Here is a 21,127-nt window from a genome sequence, read left to right as displayed (position 1 = left end):
ACCCGCCTCGGCACGTACTTGTTACAACTGCCGGTGCTGAGCACCGGCGGTACCCGGCCCATTTAAAGCTCTGCCCGATCGTTCATCAACGCTTGGGATAGGTGTGACCTGCTCTCACACACTTCTCATTTTTTCAAAACGTTTACTTTGCCGGGGGAAGAGGGGAGGAGGTAGAGAGGAGGGGGTGCTGAAACTGAGAACTGCCGCACTTTGCCTTTGTGACCCTTGATCTTTCAACAGGGCGACATGGTGTAATGCTAATGCCGATGCTGAAAGCCAAGGGAGATGGATGAAAATCAATGGTTAACGACCAGCTTGCACGCGTACTGCTTCACACTGGCTAGAGCGGCTCCCGCAGTTGCAAACAGGCAGCGAGAACAGGTATTTAAATTCAATTCTGGAGAAACATCAAATCCTGCAACGTTCCCGATTTGAAACACGGGTAGTGACTGGACAGTTATTTCACAGCAGGCACAACTACCGGCAGGTCCCAACATTTACGGCACGCATAGACAGATGCGAGAGCTGGCACAGAGAAAGGAGATACCTGGGTGTTGTTGCTAGGAGAGAATGCCAGTACCCATTTCTCAATAAGCCTTCAACTCAGGCGTCACTATCAGAATCACAGACGACCATTCACTCCGAGTCGTGTTCATTTTACTGTTACAGCCATTTAACGATAGCACTGCACATGCAACGGAGCCATGTCCACTGGATACGACCAGTATGCGAGGAGAAGGCACTGCCTGCCACGGGATCTCCATGTTACTGCAGGAGGCGCCCTGTGTACAGAAGCCCTGTAGCATCTTACAAGATCCTGCGCTGCGTGCAAAGAGGGCAACGGGGAGAGCAAGAGAGATACAGAAAGGAGAGGAAAAAGGGAGCAGGGGTGGGATGGAGAAGAGAAGGGTGGGTAAAGAGCAGTGAGGGGGGAGAACGAAAGGGGGACAAGAGAAGTGGGGAAAATAGGAGGTGATGAGTGGGAGAAGAGGGGAAAAGCAGGGGTGAGTGGGAGGAGAAAAGAGCAGGTGAGAGAAGGAAAAGAAAATGGGGAACGCGCAGGGGTGTGAAGGAGAAGAGAATGGTGAAAAAGAGCTGAGGGGAGGTAGAAGAGGAGGGAGAAAAGCGCGGAGATGAGAGGAAGAAGACAGCGAAAGTTGGGGGGAAGAAACAGTGCAAGGGTGGGGAAATAAGGAATAGAGGAAGGGTGGGGAGAGAAAAAAGTTCACTAGTGGGTAAGGGAGAGAAAGAAGTGTTCATGGGAGAGAAAAAAAGAGCTCATGGGTGGGGAAATGAGAGAAAGAAGAGCTCATGGGTGGGAGGTGTGAATTAGGGTGAAGGAAAGGAGGAAGGGTGGAGACAAGGTAAACAGCAAGGGTGGGAAGAAGCAGACAGCAATCGGAAAGAAGAGTGCAAGGGTGGAGAAGACCGAGACGGTTATAGAATAACATAGGGGTGGTAAAAGATTGAATGCATTGGGGCAAAATGCAAGAAGTGGGGAGCTGTAGAATAGGGACTGTACAGACAACATGATGTCCAGATACACAGTACTGGAACTGCACTCACCTCGTCTTCGGAAAGTCCATACACCGGTTCCACGATGGTCGCCATGGAGCTGAATCAAAAGGGGACAACGCCACCTGGCAAATCCCAGACAGGCACAAGGTGACGAACGGGGCGAGTACCCCCGATGAAGCACGGCGAGCGCCTGTCCCGCGAGCAGCCCTCCGCCGAGGTCCGACCGGCAGCCTTCCACCAGAAGAGGCTCAGCCTAGCCTGCCCGGCAGCAGGAGCCTCGGCGCGGGCTGGACAGCTCTCGGGCTGCGTGGTCCGGGCACCGCCGCCCCTTCCAGTGCAGGAGGCGTGTGGCCACGGCAGCGCCCGCTGCCCTCGTCTCCAGCAAGCACTGTTCCACCCAGCTCCGGGTCTCCTTCGGCTTGAAGGCAGGCGGCAGCTCTCCGGCTCCTGCTGCTTCTCGCCTCCTCGTTCCCACTGGCTCCCAGCAGCAACCAGGCGGACTCTGGTGCCTGCGCTGCCTTCCCCGTCTATCTCATCACACAGAGACCAGCGCAGATCACATCACCCCGGCGGGCGCAGCCCGTCGTCTATTTCTACAGGGGACTGCGAAGCCTCCTCCTGTTTGACAGGGTGTCTCCCGTCCCTCCCCGTGAAAAAATGAAAAACTACAGGTACTGTACTAGGCACGCGGGTAGGCGGGTCAGACGCAGTCCCCAACCAATGAGTGTAGCTGATGACGCGAGAATCCACCCACACCCAATGTAAGTAGGGGGCGTCCGATTGTAGTTCATTAAAACCAATGATGACACTGCGCTGGCGGAACCTAATCGTCGTTCAATTCAACGAGAGGTGAGGATAAATTATGGCTGCTAGACCATCCAATGCATTACTAGATTCCAGTGCATTAGCATTCAAGGAGCTCTTTTAGAGTTTATGAAAAGTGTCCGTTGTGGGAGATTGGTCTGAAATACGATCAACACTGTATATACACATGGACATTTATTTCAATATTTAGGTAATATGATTATTTTATTCGACTCTTTAAAAAATAAAGTAATATTATATATTTGTAGCCTAAGCAATTAGACTTCAAAGTTGCAGAGATGCAGCCTTCTAGTTCACTTTTAGTCTAACGGCGCAGGTCAATTTGACGACTCTACCATAAATAGGCCACTACAAGATGGCAACCAACTTGATCTGAAGTTGAAGGCTGCAACAGAGAAATCGCAATCGTCCTTCCTCTCTGTCGCTGCTGGTCCAGTAATTCCACTGAGGGAAGGATCTGTTGAATCTACTGTAAAGTCATTGGTATTATGCCAAATAATGATTTGCAACTGGCTGTTTATTTAAATAGTGAGACAGTAGCCGTTTATTTCCTGAGCAGTATTAGGTGGCTCCCATCGGAAAAGGATCAAGTGGTCAAAAAGATATAACAATAGACAGAAAATACATAGCTCTTTTCGAGTGTGTTTTTCACTTTTGATATATTTATCTTTTAATAGTTTACTTTTCCATCGCGTGAAAATGGCAAACGCTGCGGACAAATGGGAAATGTATTTATGGGGACCTATTGCCTGGAGCTGCGAGTGGGAATATTATAGGAAACCGTGCAAACAGACTCTCTTCTGGCGGGAGGTCTCAGATTTGTTTATCCAATAATTGCCTTTTTTAGTTAACTCCCACCTCAAATTGCCCCTGCTTCAATATGTCAATGGTAAAATACACTCCTTCAAATTTTTTTTTTTCATCTCTCGGGCTACAGTTGTAAAATGTTGACATATATGCTGATGTACAAAGTGCTTTGGTGGTTACAAACCCCACAAGTACATTTTTCATATGTAGTGTGTGGGGGATACTGAGTTGTCAGGCCTTCTAGGCCACAACGGGTGTGGAGATCAAACCAAATATTATGCAGTGTAGTGTCTTGCATGTTTTAGAATGGAACCTTTCTGACTCCTAACAGACTCCGTATCAGTGTTACGTAATCGCTAGAATAGAATGTAATGAAAGCTTAGTTTAGAATCCTGCAGTTCCCAGGTACATGCAGAGGAATAATGCTGTGTGATTTACAGCTCCGTGTGTGTCATCGACATTTATGGGTACCCAGGATGGGGAGGACGGTACAACTGGCAATGAGATAGAGGATAAGTAACATGAAAACAAATTGCTCTCTCGGAGAGTTTGCCGTGGTTCACGCAAACAGCTTATGTGTGCCACGTGTGCCTTTGTCAAAGTGCTGAGCCAACGGTTGGTGTATGTGGAGTCAAAGCAAAACTCCAGCCAGGTGAAGTATTTGAATCGAAAGAAAGCTTCACTAAGAAGTCTATGCATTGTTGGTCAGGAAGCTATGCCAAGACCCTACTAAATGGTACAGCGTTGTCACATTGTATGGCGCATTAGCGATGAAGGCGGATATAACTAGGCTTACAGAGTGCAGTCAAGGACAATCATAACTTACCACATATGATTGTGAATAATAGTGCTGACTGAAAGAACAAGTAAAAAAGAAGCATACTGATACTACACTTACCAGAGTCTTGATAAGTGAAGAGTTACGACCTCAGCACCGGGCTGGGAGACCCAAGAAGAAACACTGGGGTTGTGCTTACTGAATTGTCCAATACCTGAAGCAACATACCATCAAAGCTGCCAGGTGGGGGCTCAGAACAACTCCAGAGGTCTTCACGAGTGACAGAGCTCCAATGGAGACGAAGAAGAAGGTCAAAACTTCAAAGGCTGTCCTGGATAACCCAGAGGTCAAACCATCATCGGGCCTCAATGATGATGCAGATTCCTAGGGACAGCCGACAGCATCTGACAGAGCTCTACCCTCAGTGCCAGACAGTCCCATTGCCAGTTACAATGCTGCCGCCTTCCTGAAATCACTACCACCTTTCGATGTCGCCAAAAAGCAAAATATTAGTGATAGATGGACTGCTTGGATAGAGACATTTGAAGAGTTAATTGATGCACTTGAGACATAACAGGAAGATTATCAAATATCTCAAAAATCTTGCTGGTGATGATGTGAAAGAAGTCATATAGAAAATGCAGAGAACTGACAAAGAAGTCACATACCATCATGTTAAAAATGCATTAAATTTCAAGTTCAATCCAGTTCAAAACGTCGATTATGAACAAGACGTTTTTAGTCAAGAACATAAAAGAGTTGGTGAAACAAACAATGAATTTGTGGAAAGAGTCAATGCGCTCATCAAACACTGTAAGTTCAATTCATTTAATAATGAAGAAGCCATGCGTCTTAGAGTTATTGATGGATGCTTATCAGATTCATTCAAACAACGAATTCTGAGAGAAACTCTTAGTCTGAAGCAAGTGTTGATGGCTGCCAGAGCTGAGGAGCGTGCTGAGAGACAAGCTGCTGACATGGAGGCTGGAGGTGCCCAGAGCGAGTCAGTCATGAGTATGAAAGGTAATCCGAAGCAAAACACTGAAGGACACAAAGTGATGTCTACATGTAAAAAGAAGTTGTGTTTTATTTGTGGATTTTTGTTTCCACATAAAGGAAAGTGTCCCACAATTGGACAGATATGTAAAAACAGTGAGTAAGAGAACCATTTTGTGATGGTGTGTAAAGCAAAGGAAAAAGTAAGTGTGTCATGGCGCAAAGACAAAATGGCTGGCAGAAAGTTCCAGAAGCAACATTCAGTCCACCCCCCACAAGGCCAAGCCGAGACATCAGTTGAGGCAAATGGATACTAAGTGAAGTCAATTGTTGTCTAAATCATCATTAAACAGTTACTCTGCCTCAAAAACAACTGAAAGTGATTGTGTCAAGACGATGTTTGCTTCAGAGAGATGTGTACATGTTGGACTGGTCACATGTGAATAAAAATGTCAGTCAAAGAAAAGTCGACATGCCAAAGCAGCCAAATCATACAAACAGTGTCAAAAGATTGCATTGAAAATATATAGGTGCTCAATACCTTTCATTGTCAACAGTGGTGCATCGATAAACATAATGCTTGAAAAGAAATGCAATGAACCGCCTCCATTACTGCAGCATACGCTGTTGAAAACCTAAGTGTATCCTTGGGCTGCATCAAAGCCCATTAAGAGTCAAGGTTAATTTGTAGAAACAATAAAGCATAAGAAAATGAAGGTAGAAGCACAGATCCATGTGCTGCAAGGTTCCTCGTCAAGTGGTTGTTTGCTCAGATTCAACACGACTGCTGATATGAGACAGATTTCTGTGAATTAAAACATGAATGTTCATCACAAAATAGTTAATTCCTTTCATTGTTTCATGGTTTAGGAAAGCTAAAGATTATGAAAGTAAAACTGTACATTAATGAGGCAGTCTGTCCTGTTGCTCAGAGACATAGACAAGTTGTTTTTATTTACAAGAAGCTGATGTAAAAGAGCTTGAGTCGCCACTTTGATATGACATTATTGAGCATTCCACTGGTCCAACATCATGGGTTTCTCCCATTGTAGTACTGTCTAAAAAGGACAGTGAAGGAGCTGTGAACATATGCGTTGACATACGTCAGGCAAACAAAGCAATTGAATGAGAATGACATCCAGGGCCATACATTGCAGACATGATAATGTAATTGAATGGTGCCAAGGTCTTTTCTCAACTTGATTTAAATAAAGGCTATCATCAGTTAGAACTTGAATAAAGCTGCAGGTACATTACAACCTTTTCTACACATGTTGGTTTGTTTAGCTACACAAGACTTAGCTTTGGTGTGTAATCAGCTGCAAAACTTTTCCAAGATGTCTTTTTCGACGTATCATACAGCCTGTTGTGAACACATTCAACTATAGCGACGACATAGGAAGGCGCACAATAAAGCTCCCACAGATGTATGTCAATTGCTCAATGATGCAGGTTTGACTTTAAATGCAGACAAGTGTGGGTTCAACAAGACAAAAGTGAAATTCTATGGCCATATCTTTTCTGATGGGAGTATGATGCCTGATTTTGCAAAAGTACAAGCTCTGTTAAATGCTGATCCCCCACAAGATGTTTCAGAGGTTACTGTTCTAGATACATACAAGATTTTGCCACTGTTAGTGCTCCACTACGAGAGTGGACACAGAAAAATGTTTCTTTTCATTGGTCACAATAATATCAGAAACGTTTCAAGAGAATCAAACATTCCATTGAAAATGGTACTGAAATGGCTTACTTCAAATCAAAGCTTCATACAGAGGCTGTGGTCGACGCTAGCCTAGTGTGGATAGGAGCTATCCTTACACAGCATCGTGGACGCCCAAATGTTCAATGGCATATTGTGGCCTATGCTAGCAGAAGTCTGTCTCAAGCTGAACATGCTTACTCATAACTTGAGAAAGAAAGTTTGGCTGTGGTATGGGCTTGGGGACATTTCCATATATTCCTGTACGGAAAACCTTTCACACTGGTAACTGATCATCAATCTTTGCTGACCATATCTGGCAATCCATGAGCCAAGATGCCTCCTCACATTGAACGATGGGGACTACGATTGCAAGACTATGATTATGCAATTCTGCATAGTCGAGGAAAACATCAGAATCCTGCTGACTACTTTTTGAAAGTGCCTGTACCAATACAAGATCATGGTACTCCATCCAAGATAGTGGAAGAATTGTGAGAATTTGTAAATCTACTTTATATCATTAGTTTGTATGTGAGTCGGTTTTTAGATGTTTTATTAAGAGTTTATATGCAATATTGCAAAAGTTTTTATTAATCACACAATATAGATTAGATGAGTTGTACTGCAAGTGTCAAGAATCCTGATTGCTGAGAGTCTGCAACAGAAAGTGATTGAGGTTGCTCACGAAGGACATTGTGGTTTTATTGTCACAAAGACAGGTGTCCGAGACCAAGTTTGGGTTTCATACCTAGCTGCAAAGGTTGAAAAGTAACTCAAGGCTGTCACATATACAATTGCCTGTTGAGCAATGTTACTCAGCATACTTTGAACATGTCAGAACTCTCTAGACATGCATGAGAGAGAATAGCCATCAATTTCTTTGGTCCACTTGGTAATAGACACCATCTAATGGTGATTGTAGATGGATACTAACGTTTTGAAAAACTCTCATCCACTACTCACAAACAAGTCATTGAAAAACTAGATGGCATGTTCACAACATGGGGCATCCCAGCAATTGTGAAGTCTGCTAATGGTCTTCCCTTTAATAGTAAAGAATTCAAAGAGTTCTTTGAGCATCTGAACATCAAGCATCAAAAGAGAACACCTTTATGGCCGCAGGCCAATGGACTTGTAGAGCGTTTTATGAGTACACTAAAGAAAGCAGTGCAGTGTGCAACTCTTGAGAACCTCAGTTTGAAAATGATGAATTCTACACTACGAGCTTATCGTTCAACACCTCACTTGGCCGCAGCTGAAAGTCCTGCGACTTTGATGTTGGGAAGAGCAATAACAATGAAGTGACCTCAAAGAACCACAAAAAAGAGACAAACGTGAAAACATGATTCGTACAAGGGACTTGGTTAACATGCAGGAAATGAAAGCTTATGCACACAACAGATGACATGCAAACGACATCTCGTTTAGAAAAGGAGATTTGGTGATCGCCCGATAGATGTGCAAAAGAAAATCTGATTCTCCCCACAATGCTGAACCTTTCCAAGTGGTGTCTACAAAGGGGCACGTTGTGACTGCACAGCGCCCTGAGAAGTCTGTTACCTGAGACTCTTCTCACTTTTTATTAATAAACTTAATCTCTCTCAGTGGCGCCTCCCTTGGCTCACTTTTGCAGGAGGTGGGCAATTGTGGGGTTGGCTCAAAATATCAGCGGGGGTATAACTCTGAGTTGGGGGAACATATTCAATGTGTTCTTGGGGTCGGTTCAGAGTGATCAGTTCAGTATCGTTATAGGATTCTCTGTGTTCTTGTTGTTGATGTTCATTTACAGCACAGAATGCCACAGGATGGGGGGCCCTTTTGATCCATTGGATGTTATTTGAGATTGTCTCTATCCCTCGGCTGGGGGTGAGCATGGTGCCTTCATGGTTGGCCACAACCCACGTCTTCTCACTGGGGGTCTGATATTCCCATCCAGGATTGTGGTCTCGGAGGAAAACATGATTGCCTCTGTTGAGGTTGTTTTCTTGTACTCTTCAGCTCACGGATTCCTAGTTGTTGTTTCTTCTCCTCTGTTGGCTGTCTCTAACATGAAACTGGAGGGGGGTGGTCACCACTCAGGAGTCATGGGCAACATATGTTGGACTCCCTTCTGAACATCAGTGATGCCGGTTAACATTGCTTGATACAGTCAGGGTTGGTTCGATTTGGCCTGAGAAAGTTGTGCAACAGCCATTTAAGATCAATTTGTTGGTCTACTCCAATCCTGAGCACTTTCATCAGAGTTTTTATAAATCTTTCAACATTCCTGTTGGCTTGGGGACACCAAGGGGTGATGAGCTTGTATTGGATGTTGAGGTTGCAGAGGTGTGTTCAGTGACAGTGCCCTTGAAAAGGGGTCAGTTGACTGTCCTCACTGCCACTGGCAGACTGAACATGGCAAATGTCTTTTCTAGTTTGTGTTTCACATGCTCAAATGCTGTGCTTTGGCTGAGTTCTACAATCAGGAGTTTCAAATAGGAGTCAGCGAGAACCAAGGCTAGCTGACCTTAGAAATTCCCAAAGCAAATGCTCAGTTGTGTCCATGGAGCTGTGCTAGGTTCTTCAGTGATAACCGGGGCAGGCCTGTCCGGGTCATTGTTAATTTGACATGGAATGCAGTGGTTCACATGCTCTTCCACTTTAATGTCAATCTCACGGAACCACAGTTTTTTGCAGATCTGTGCCTTTGTCTCTGCTACCTTTTGGTGCACTATCACTACGACCATGTGTTGCAGATCTCTGGGGACTACTATGCGTCACCCTCTCAGAACTAGCCCATCGCTGCTGATTGAGCTGAGTTCAGTGAAAACTTTTCAGATTTGTTTTAGTGCACTACTCAAGACATGGGCCAGCTTCTTGCATTGTGCAATAAAAGTCACACACTGAGTGAGCTTGATAGCTTTTCTCGTTTGTTCAAGACACAGGTCTTATCACAAGGCACATGCTAGTTAGTCAACTGAAAGAGCTCAGGGGCCTGCTGCTTGGGAGATCATCTTTATATACAGTTCTGCCTGCTTGTCATTTCCCACATTTTGCCTTGGGTGTCGTGATAGGAAGTCCGCTGGATTGTCTGTGCCAGGCCTATACTGGATGCTGAATTGGTATTGTTGGAGCTTGATGGCCCATTGTTCGATGTGTGGGCAGCTGGTGACTGGAGATGCCATAGTAGACGGTTATTAACGGCTCGTGGACCAGGACAACTTGGAAACCGCAGCCTATCAAGTATAGATGAAAATGGGCACTGCCCAACTTGACAGCAAGTGCTTCCTGCTCAGCTACGGCATAGCGTGTCTCTACATCTGGTTCTTGTTGTTGGATCATGCTCTACTCCCACTTTGTTTGGGCTTTAATGAGTGCTCCCACCGGGTCCGTGAGGGTGGTGAGGTTCGGAATAACTCTAGTATAATAGTTCACCATGCCTAGAAAGCTCTGAACTTCAAAGACTGAGGTTGGGCATTGCTGATGTTGTCCAATTTCTTAGGGTCAACGCTGATCCCATCAGCCGAGAACACCTAGCCGAAGAACTCATTCTTTTGTTTAAACGATAAGTACTTGGCCCAGTCTAGCGTTAGGCTGATGTCTGATATTCTTTGTAGCGCTGCATGGATATGTGCACAGTGCTCATCCTTGAATTTGGAATAGATGTGGATGTCATCGGTAATGTTATTTACCCCTTGGAGGCCAAACAGAGGTGGTCATTCTGACCTCGGCGGTAAAAGGCGCCTACCGCCGGTCAGAAATCCTCCATAATCCCGCCGCGGTCGCGGAAACCCGCCACGGTCATTCTGACCCGCAGAAGGCAAACCTCCGAAAATCCGACCGCCACAACAGACCGCCAGACCAGCGGTCGGCGGAAAGGTGGAGGTGACCAAACCTCCACCGCCACGCCAACAGAAATACGCCCATCCCATTACGACCCACGAATCCACGCGGCGGTCATTCAAACGCGGTATTCCATTGGCGGGACACACCGCTGCGGTCAGAATACACACAAACGAACAAAACTCAGCCACATTGGACGATTTGAATCCCACACACCTGATACACATACACACACCACTCCCACACACACAATACAATATAAAACACACACCCACATCACCCACAAACCCCTACGCTAAAAAATTCGGAAAGAAGGCAAGAGCGAGACACCAGCATCCAAAAAATAACAGCCACAGCCACTCAACACCATCACCCACACACTATCCACACACAAAACAACACACACCACCACACTCAACTCACTTAAATACACATACTCCACCCCACACATCATACACACCACCCCATGGCACCCCAAAGACAACCCCGCTTCACAGACGAAGAACTCAGGGTCATGGTGGAGGAAATCGTTCGGGTAGAGCCCCAGCTGTTCGGCACACAGATACAATACACCAGCATTGCCCGGAGGACGGAGCTATGGCAGAGGATTGTCGACAGGGTGAACGCAGTGGGACAGCACCCCAGAAATCGGGAAGACATCAGGAAGCGATGGAACGACCTACGGGGGAAGGTGCGTTCCATGGTATCCAGGCACAACATCGCCGTGCAGAAGACTGGCGGAGGACCCCCACCTCAACCCCCACAATTCACATCATGGGAGGAGGAAGTCTTGAACATCCTGCATCCTGACGGCCTCGCAGGAGTCGGCGGAGGAATGGATACTGGTAAGTTGAAGCTTCAATACTGCTTCCCCCCCACCTGCATGCCAAATCAGACCCCAAACCTCACCCCCATCCTCGAACCCCACCCTCACCCCCACCCCCATCCTCACCCCCACCCTCACCCCCACCACCATCCTCACCCCCACCACCATCCTCACCCCCACCCCCAGCACACCTATTCCCCGCCAATGTCTCACCATCACAACCCACACATCCCAAAACCTAGGCCTGCATGCGTCCACTAAGCATGGACACCCATCACCAAAGCATGCCCAATGCATATACACATCCCCCCCACAAGCCACCCTCACCAAAGCCCCCACACACGAATGCCAGCACTTGGGGACACGAGAACCCACAGATACACCCATATGCCACACATTGAAACTATAACCATACCTCTATACCCCTGCAGGACCCGACCGTCAACACACCGCGGCGGAGGGGCCAGAATTCTCCACACCCCCCACCCAAGAGGCCGTCAGCGATGACAGCAGCTCTGTCGACCTGGACACCGATGACCAGCCCGGACCATCGGGGACCTCTGGACAGTCGGTTCCCCTCACACAGGCCCAGGCCACTACAGACCCAAACCCCTCTGGGAACACCAGCACAGCTCCCACCCAGCGGGCCCATGCCTCTGTCTCCAGGGCGCGTCAATCTGCGGTGTGTCTACCACTACAGGGCACCCAGGATAACCCACCACCCCAACAACAACAGGGACCTGGGGGCAGTGGTAGTGGGCACACCGGCCAGGGGGCAGAGGCCCAGGGAAACAGGGCAACTCGGCGGGCAGCTGTGCGACAGGGGGGGGAGGAGAGGCCCAGGGAACCCACTCTCCACGAGGTCCTCACCACCATCATGGGAGCATACAACCGCTCCCAGGAGACGATGGCGACGGTACTGGCCCGGTTCCAGGAGATCCAGGTGCTGCAGGAGGAACACTATCGGGGGTACAGGGAGGACATCAGAGCCATCAACACCACCCTGGTTACCATGGTAGGGCTGCTGCAGGACCTCGTAAACAGCAGGGCGGACACTGAACAACACCCAAGGGCCCCTGCCACTAGCCTGGACCAAGAACAGCCATCCACCTCCGCCGGCGCTAGTGGACAGGAGGCCCCCGCACAGCAGCAGCCCACCAGACCCCCACCTCCTGCAGGAGAAGAACCACCCCGCAAGAGGGCCCTGAGATCTCGCAAGAAGACAGAGTAGGATGTCAAGACCCCCGCCAGCAAAGGATACCACCTGATGTCATCCCACTGTCCCACATTGTCACCCTGTCCATCCTTGAACTGCCCATGCTCCATCTCTCCACAGGCCTCTGGACAATGCACCTGTGTGACTGTTACTCTGGACTCTGCCATGGACATTCCTTCACCATAGCCCCCACCCACTTGAAACCACCCATCCCATTTTGAGCACTTAAATAAACACCTATTTTGCACCAAAATATCAGGAGTCTGGCTGTGATTTCAATAGATTGTAATTGACATGACAGTGCAAATATGTCCTTGTACATGGTGAAGTCAACAAACAGCTGCCACAAAGCTGTAGTCCATGGGGAAACGAAGCACAGGACTCGTAGTGGGGACCCCAGATCTGAAATAGGGAGGGAAAAGCCAAAACTCAGTCATCATACACTGGGGCAAATAGACAGGCAGCAGAGATGCTGGAGAGTAGTTAACATTTACTAAATTATCTTTGAAATGTTACCTGTGTCCTATTGGAAGTACTGTTCAATGATTCTGTCCCTGTTGTCTGTTTCAGCCCCGTCGTCTTCCTCCTCGTCACTCTCCTCAGGTTCCACCGCTGCCACAACACCACCGTCTCGACCATCCTCCTGCAGGAAAGGCACCTGGCGGCGCAAAGCCAGGTTGTGAAGCATGCAGCAGGCCACGATGATGTGACACACCTTCTTAGGTGAGTACATTAGGGATCCACCTGTCATATGCAGGCAGCGAAACCTGGCCTTTAGGAGGCCAAAGGTGCGTTCGATCACCCTCCTAGTACGCCCATGGGCCTCATTGTACCGTTCCTCTGCCCTGGTCCGGGGATTCCTTACTGGGGTCAGTAGCCACGACAGGTTGGGGTACCCAGAGTCCCCCACTAGCCATACACGGTGTCTCTGTAGCTGTTCCATCACGTAAGGGATGCTGCTATTCCTGAGGATGTAGGCGTCATGCACTGACCCTGGGAATTTGGCATTTACATGCGAGATGTACTGGTCAGCCAAACACACCACCTGGATGTTCATTGAATGGTAATTTTTTCTGTTCCTGTACACCTGCTCCCTGTCTCTTGGGGGAACCAAAGCCACATGGGTCCCATCAATGGCACCAATTACGTTGGGAATATGTCCAAGGGCGTAGAAATCACCCTTCACTGTAGCCAATTCGCCCACCTCAGGGAAAATGATGTAGTTCCTCACGGATTTCATCAGGGCAGACAACACTCTGGATAACACCTTCGAAAACATGGGCTGAGACATCCCGGAAGCAATTCCCACGGTTGTCTGAAATGACCCACTTGCCAAGAAATGTAGTACTGACATGACCTGCACCAGAGGTGGAATCCCTGTGGGTTGGCGGATGGGGGACATCAGGTCGGGCTCCAGCTGGGCACACAGTTCATGGATAGTGGCACGGTTAAGACGGTAGGTCAGGATAATGTGGCGTTCTTCCATTGTCGACAGGTCCACCAGCGGTCGGTACACGGGAGGATTCATCCGTCTCCTCGCCCAACCCAGCGGACGGTGCCTAGGAAGGACAACATGGAGCACACAGTCAAGCAACCCACAGGTACGTACTCACAGCTAGCACAGTATACGATTCTCTATGCAGTGAATGGCGTGTCTGAGTGGCTATGCAAGGCCTAGGCCTGTGTGACGCAGTTGAAATTGAGCCATGTGGGCCCTGGAAATGGCGGCTGCCTGACCTGTGAAGTGTGACAATGGGATGTGAGGTCAATGCGCTGGCGTGGCACACCGCGGCGGGCGGCGGGCGAAGACCGCGGCGCGAAGCCGCATTGGTTAACATTGAAGCCTATGGGTTTCAGGAGCCAATGGCGAAGGGCGCCGGCGGTGGCGGGACGCACCGCCGCGGTACGCACCGCCGCGGACGTGACCGCCATTTTCTATCTACTTATCCACTTGCGACTTGAACTTTCACAGGAGAGGACCTATACTGCAAGTGTTGCTGTGACCTCGGTCTGGAAGGGACAATGGCTGCTGCGACTGGGGAAAGGGCCCCTGCCTTCACTGGAGAGGAGTTGGAGAAACTTGTGGATGGGGTCCTCCCCCAGTATGCGCTACTCTACGGTCCTCCAGACCAACAAGTGAGTTTAATTCAATATGGATTTGGGGCCACTGGCTGGCTTGGGGGCCTGGCGGGGATGGGGGGCATGTTGGGGCTGGCGGGGGGCCTGGCGGGGGGCCTGGCGGGGATGGGGGGCATGTTGGGCATGGCGGGGGGCCTGGCGGGGATGGGGGGCATGTTGGGCATGGCGGGGGGCCTGGCGGGGATGGGGGGCATGTTGGGCATGGCGGGGGGCCTGGCGGGGATGGGGGGCATGTTGGGCATGGCGGGGGGCCTGGCGGGGGGCCTGGCGGGGATGGGGGGCATGTTGGGCATGGCGGGGGGCCTGGCGGGGATGGGGGGCATGTTGGGCATGGCGGGGGGCATGGCGGGGGGCCTGGCGGGGATGGGGGGCATGTTGGGCATGGCGGGGGGCCTGGCGGGGATGGGGGGCATGTTGGGCATGGCGGGGGGCCTGGCGGGGATGGGGGGCATGTTGGGCATGGCGGGGGGCCTGGCGGGGATGGGGGGCATGTTGGGCATGGCGGGGGGCATGGCGGGGGGCCTGGCGGGGATGGGGGGCATGTTGGGCATGGCGGGGGGCATGGCGGGGATGGGGGGCATGTTGGGGCTGGCGGGGGGCCTGGCGGGGGGCCTGGCGGGGATGGGGGGCGTTGGGCCACTGGAAAGGAAAATGCTGAGAAACTTGAACGTGGTATTTCTCCCTCCCTGTACGTGTCACATAGGTCCGCGCCCATGAGAAGATCGGGATTTGGCGTGCCATCGCCAAGGAAGTCCGGGCCCTGGGGGTCCACCATCGACGGGGCACCCACTGCCGCAAGAGGTGGGAGGACATCCGCCGCGGGACCAAGAAGACCGCCGAGTCTCTGCTGGGGATGGCCTCCCAACGTAGGCGGGGTGCCTGCCGTCAACTGAGCCCCCTGATGTTCCGGATCCTGGCGGTGGCCTACCCTGAATTGGATGGGCGCGTGAGGGCAGCACAGCAGACACAAGGGGGTGAGTACAAGCATTATCTACTCTGTTGTCGCGCAGTGGAGGTGTCTGGGTGGGGGAGGAGGGCTGGGGGTCCCCCTAGGCCAGGGCGATATCTGTAGGCTGGGCACCCCCGTAAGCCCCTGTGTCCCCAGCCACCACCCTCAGTAGTTTGTCAATACAGCCATCCCTGGGCCGTGTCATCCATGGGTGCAGTTGTCAACTCTAGGCGTGTAGGGCATGTTCCACGGAATGCGTAGCGTACCCCAAGTGCGCAACTTAGTGCAGGGGGCATCTGTGTCTGTCATGTCCGCTAACTGTACCGGAGATCCATGTACTCAATATCCCTTTATTTCTCTCTCCCCCCCCCTTTTTGTTTGTCTTTCTGTGCTTGTGTGCATCAGCATCATCAGGCGGAGGAGAAGTGGCATCGGGGCAGGAGGGAGCTGCATCTCACATGGCCCAGGAGGGCCATGCCACAGAGTCAGACTGGACCAGTGAGACGGAGGGCGAGGGGAGCTCCACGACGGGGACGACTGGACCCTGCAGCGACACGGACACGTCCTCGGAAGGGGGCTCCCTTGCGGGGGTGGCACCATCCGTGCCCCCCGCCATTACAGGTACAGCCGCCACCCAGCGCACCATCTCCGCCCTCCCAGCAGCCCCTCAGCGTTCGCCCCGTGCCCGCTCTGCCAGGAAGCCGGGCATCTCCTTCGCCCCAGGCACCTCAGGCCCTGCCCCTGTTACCCCCGCTGCCCTCAGTGAGGAGGTCATTGACCTCCTCCGAACGCTCATTGTTGGGCAGACTACCCTTTTGAATGCCATCCAGGGGGTGGAGAGGGAGGTTCATCGCAGCAATGCGTACCTGGAGGGCATTCATTCGGGTCAGGCTGCCCATCAGCGATCGTTCCAGGCTCTGGCCTCAGCACTGACGGCAGCCATTGTCCCTGTCTCCTGCCTGCCTCTACTAACTCCCTCCTCCCAGTCTCCTGTTCCTCTGCCTGTCCCACCCACACCATCAGACCAGCCTGCACACACCTCAACACCCAAGAGAAGCTCATCCAAACATAAGCACCACAGATCACGCAGACATTCACACACGCAACATTCCGATGCAGACATGCCAACAGTCACTACCACCTCTGTGACCCCCACCTCCTCGTCTCCCTCCTCCCTCCCTGTGACGTCTACACTCACACCTCCATTCACCTCACCATCAGCCAATGTTTCCATCACCAGCACACCCTCCACTCCAGTCCGCACACGTGCAGTCACCACCCCCACTGCCATTTACACGTCCCCTGTGTCCTCTCCCACTGTGTCTGTCACCCCCTCTTCCACACCACACAAACGCAGCCACCCACCCACCCAACAGCCATCCACCTCACGACAGCCTATCCCTCCTGCACCTGCACCCAAAGACAGCAAACGTGACTCACCTACAACCACATCCTCTCCCTCCACTCCCATTCCCACTGTACCTACCACTCTCCATTGTCCCAAGAAGCTCTTCCTCGCCACTACTAACTTCTTTCCTGACCCTGAGCCCCCCCTCCTTCTCGTCGGGGTAAGAAGAGCACCTCAGCCACCACCAGCCCTGCAGCCCCCTTGACAAGGGTGCAGGGGTATTGGAGCCCGCCAGCCCGCATGTCTGGATCTTCGCCCAGCAGCAAGGGGACAGCCAGCCCACCCCCTGGGAAGAGGAGCAGAAGGCGGAAGGGTCGCCGCAGGAGCCCGCCTTCTACATCCCCCCCGGACACCACCCAGAGACAGTCACCAGCCACAGCTCCAAAGGGAGGAAAGGGCCACAGGCCCACGACTAAGGAGGGCAAGGGCAGCAAGTCGGAGAGGTCAGGCAGCAGGCCTGCTGCCCAGGAGGAGCCCACAACCCCCATAGCCGCTGCCCCGGGAGGAACCGGCACAGCTGCCCCGGGAGAGCCCACCACCCCCATAGCCGCTGCCCAGGGAGGACCCAGCCCAGCTGGCCAGGAGGGCCCCACCACCCACAGCCCAGGTGGGCAGTGAAGGAGCACCATCCCCGCTGCCCAGGAGGGCACCACCAGGCAATTAGCAGTTGGCCATAGACCGGCCGCCGTCTCCAGAACCGCTGAACTGGGCCCCGCCGTCTCCAGAACCGCTGAACTGGGCCCCGCCGTCTCAAGAACCGCTGAACTGGGCCCTTCAAGGCAAGGAGCGCTGAACTGGGCCCTTCAAGGCAAGGAGCGCTGAACTGGGCCCCGCCGTCTCAAGAACCGCTGAACTGGGCCCGCCGTCTCAAGAACCGCTGAACTGGGCCCCGCCGTCTCAAGAACCGCTGAACTGGGCCCTTCAGGGCAAGGAGCGCTGAACTGGGCCCCGCCGTCTCCAGAACCGCTGAACTGGGCCCCGCCGTCTCAAGAACCGCTGAACTGGGCCCCGCCGTCTCAAGAACCGCTGAACTGGGCCCTTCAGGGCAAGGAGCGCTGAACTGGGCCCCGCCGTCTCAAGAACCGCTGAACTGGGCCCTTCAAGGCAAGGAGCGCTGAACTGGGGCCCGCCGTCTCAAGAACCGCTGAACTGGGCCCCGCCGTCTCAAGAACCGCTGAACTGGGCCCCGCCGTCTCAAGAACCGCTGAACTGGGCCCTTCAGGGCAAGAACCGCTGGCCCTTTGGCAGACGTGGCAGGGCAGGATCTGTCTCGGGCAGGGCTGCAGGATGTCCTCTGGCCAACATGCCTCCTCCAGTGGCAGTGGAGTCTGTTATGGACTGTTTGGACTGTGGCTTTGCTCTCCCCAGGATGGCCCAGTGGGCAGGCCACCCACTGTATGGACTGTATGGACTGTGGCTTTGCTCTCCCCAGGATGGCCCAGTGGGCAGGCCACCCACTGTATGGACTGTATGGACTGTGGCTTTGCTCTCCCCAGGATGGCCCAGTGGGCAGGCCACCCACTGTATGGACTGTATGGACTGTGGCTTTGCTCTCCCCAGGATGGCCCAGTGGGCAGGCCACCCACTGTATGGACTGTATGGACTGTGGCTTTGCTCTCCCCAGGATGGCCCAGTGGGCAGGCCACCCACTGTATGGACTGTATGGACTGTGGCTTTGCTCTCCCCAGGATGGCCCAGTGGGCAGGCCACCCACTGTATGGACTGTTTGGACTGTGGCTTTGCTCTCCCCAGGATGGGCCAGTGGTCATGGAGTCCCCTCGTGGATCTGGCGTCGTGTACTCAAGTGGCTGAGGTGCCCCCCCTTCCCTTCCCCCTGAGGTGCCTGTCCTATTTTCTTTCTGATGCCCCTGCAGTGTTCTCTCCGTGGAGTTCTTGTCGTGGGACTGGGCCTTGCCCCTTTGCACAGGACCCCTGTGATCCACGGACAGTGGTTGGACTACATTTAGTAGCTGTATATATTTTGTACATAGTTTATTTATTTATTGGGATTAATGGTGTACATATTTCAATATATCTGCCCGTTTATGATCTCTTCTTTTGGTCTTTGCATTATTTCGGAGGGGGGTGGTTTGTGGGTTGTGACAGTGATCTGTGGGAATGCATTGATGTGTGTGTTGTAGTGGGTGTGGGTGGGTGGGTGTGTGCCGGTAATCTTTTCCCTCCCCTGTGTCGTAGGTGCCGTACTCACCGATGTCTTCCGCGCCGCCGGGCGTGCTCCTGGTATATGAGCAGGAATAGGAGTGCGGGGATGACCTGCAACTCTGGCTCCATACTGCCGGAATCTCGCGTGGAGTGCGTAGAGGTGAGCGTTTTCCCGTTCGTAGTCTGTTTCCGCCGTGTTCTTATCGGCGGTGCTCCCGCCCCGGAAAAGGTGGCAGATTGGTGGGTCGTAATAGGGTGGGCGGTACTTTGTCTGCCGCCGGGCTGTTGGCGGGAACCGCCGCGCTGTTTGTTTGTACCGCTGTGGCGGTCGGAGTGTTAAGTTGGCGGGCTGTGTTGGCGGTTCCCGCCAGGGTCAGAATTGCATATTTTAGACCGCCGGCCTGTTGGCGGCTTGGCCGCCGCTTTATCACCGACCGCCAGGGTCAGAATGAGGGCCAGAGTCTCTCGTTGTCGGTATAATTCATGTGCGGCATAATTAATGCCAACTACGTCTGTATGCTTTTTTTAAAGCTTTAATGTGTATAAACAAAAGGGCTTGATAAGGCTGCTCAAGTCTTTTTCTCTTGTCTTTCCTTCTTTCTTTTTTCCTTCAGGTGTTCTAAGGCCCGCCTATCCCTGGAGTTGTCCCCCCCCAGGTAAGTGTTTTATGCCTTTTAGTATTTCTTATTGATTAGTCGTGCGTCTCTCCATTTATTAGCAGGGATAGACCAAAGATGTTTCCTCACCCCTTCTGCCCTTGTGCCACTATCACCGGGGAATTGTGTCAAAGAAAGAGTAATATACAAAAAGAAAATAAGTGTCACTTTTGCAAGGGTCGTTACCCACACCCCAGCAAGCACATGTGAAAGAAACAAAGAAGAAGCAGTTTCAAATATTTAGTAGTGTCCGTTTGATCCCGCTATGGTATGATCCCTGAGACCCTCATAGTCTCAACCATAGTCCCTAGCCTGACCCTGACTCCATTCCCTCCCAGCCCACAAGAAGAAACAAGCGCATACCTGGCTAAACCACACTCCTCCTGGAGCAGGGGTAGTGCATCCTGCCGGTGGCCTCCTGGCTCTTGAGATCCAGCAGGATGCTCCTTTACCAACACGGTAGCTCTGTCTTGTCAAGCCTCGGGTTTCTCCCTTAATGACCCAGTCTCCAGCCACCATTCGTTGGCTCCGTCTAGGCACGACCACCACGGCTCTCCTCTTCACATCCCGACTTCGCGTTCCCCAGGTATCTTTGTCATCAAAGTTACGCCTTCTCCAGCTTCAATTTCCCTCTTAAAGGGATAATGTACTGCTACTTCTCCTGTGACTCCCTCCCATTTCCAGTCAGAGGAAACGGAGGTCGTAGTATATCTGTATGGCCCGATCGAATGTGCTTGATCTTGTCTCCATGGAGACTCCTCCTCTGCCTGAAAACAAGATAAATGCTTACACAGCATTTCGGAAGGTAGGTTTCCTATTATCCATGGCATTTCTCCACTGTTTTCCTCCTGACTATCTACATCCCCTGGGTTGCCCGACACATCTCTACCGCAGAATCTTCCCGATCAGGGAAAACAGGAAAGCCGGATAAGAAGTCTGCATTACAGTGGTACTTCCCTTTCCGATGATGTACCTCAAACCTAAAAGGTTGAAGGGAATCACAGCAGAAGGTTGTTACGGCTCATCCAAGTCAAAAGGGCATGATCAATTTAAAGCAGAAAGTTTCTACCCTCCAGGTAATACCGTCACCTCTCCACAGCCCATTTGATGGCCAGACATTCCTTCTTGAAGATGGGATATCTCTGTTCCCTTCGGAAAAATCTTGTAGCTAATAAACAAAACTGGGGCTTCAAATCCTTGATTATTCAGTTGGGAAAGTACGGTTCCCATCCCTATGTCGGAGGTGTCTGTAAGATGAATGTTTTTTTTAAGTCAGGGGAGATCAAAACAGGACTAGAGGTGGTGGCACTTTTCAACTT

General features: G+C 51.6%; 1 protein-coding gene and 1 long non-coding RNA gene across 6 annotated transcripts in view; one reads left to right on the top strand and one right to left on the bottom strand.

Moving 5' to 3' along the window:
* NEDD4L (NEDD4 like E3 ubiquitin protein ligase) overlaps positions 1–2,177 on the bottom strand; it is a 945,521-nt gene extending 943,344 nt beyond the window's left edge. For 2 of the 4 annotated variants that reach the window (XM_069220132.1, XM_069220196.1), the window contains exon 1: positions 1,567–2,169. In XM_069220132.1, coding sequence (XP_069076233.1) covers positions 1,567–1,611 — 45 coding nt within the window. In that variant the 5' untranslated portion in view covers positions 1,612–2,169. Of the gene's footprint in view, positions 1–1,566 lie in introns of all 4 variants that reach the window. The other 2 variants (XM_069220149.1, XM_069220140.1) reach the window with 2 other exon arrangements.
* Positions 2,178–2,321: 144 nt separating this feature from the next.
* LOC138282520 (uncharacterized) overlaps positions 2,322–21,127 on the top strand; it is a 90,444-nt gene continuing 71,638 nt past the window's right edge. The window contains exons 1-2 of one of the 2 annotated variants that reach the window (XR_011200964.1): positions 2,331–2,367; positions 19,767–19,808. This is a non-coding gene — a long non-coding RNA (uncharacterized lncRNA). Of the gene's footprint in view, positions 2,368–19,766; positions 19,809–21,127 lie in introns of both variants that reach the window. The other variant, XR_011200963.1, reaches the window with a different exon arrangement.

This window comes from Pleurodeles waltl, chromosome 1_1, assembly GCF_031143425.1.
Source record: "Pleurodeles waltl isolate 20211129_DDA chromosome 1_1, aPleWal1.hap1.20221129, whole genome shotgun sequence".
NCBI classification, from domain to species: Eukaryota; Metazoa; Chordata; class Amphibia; order Caudata; family Salamandridae; genus Pleurodeles; species Pleurodeles waltl.
The sequence above is the reverse complement of the archived record's forward strand: the minus strand, read 5'-3'. Positions and strand labels throughout refer to the sequence as shown.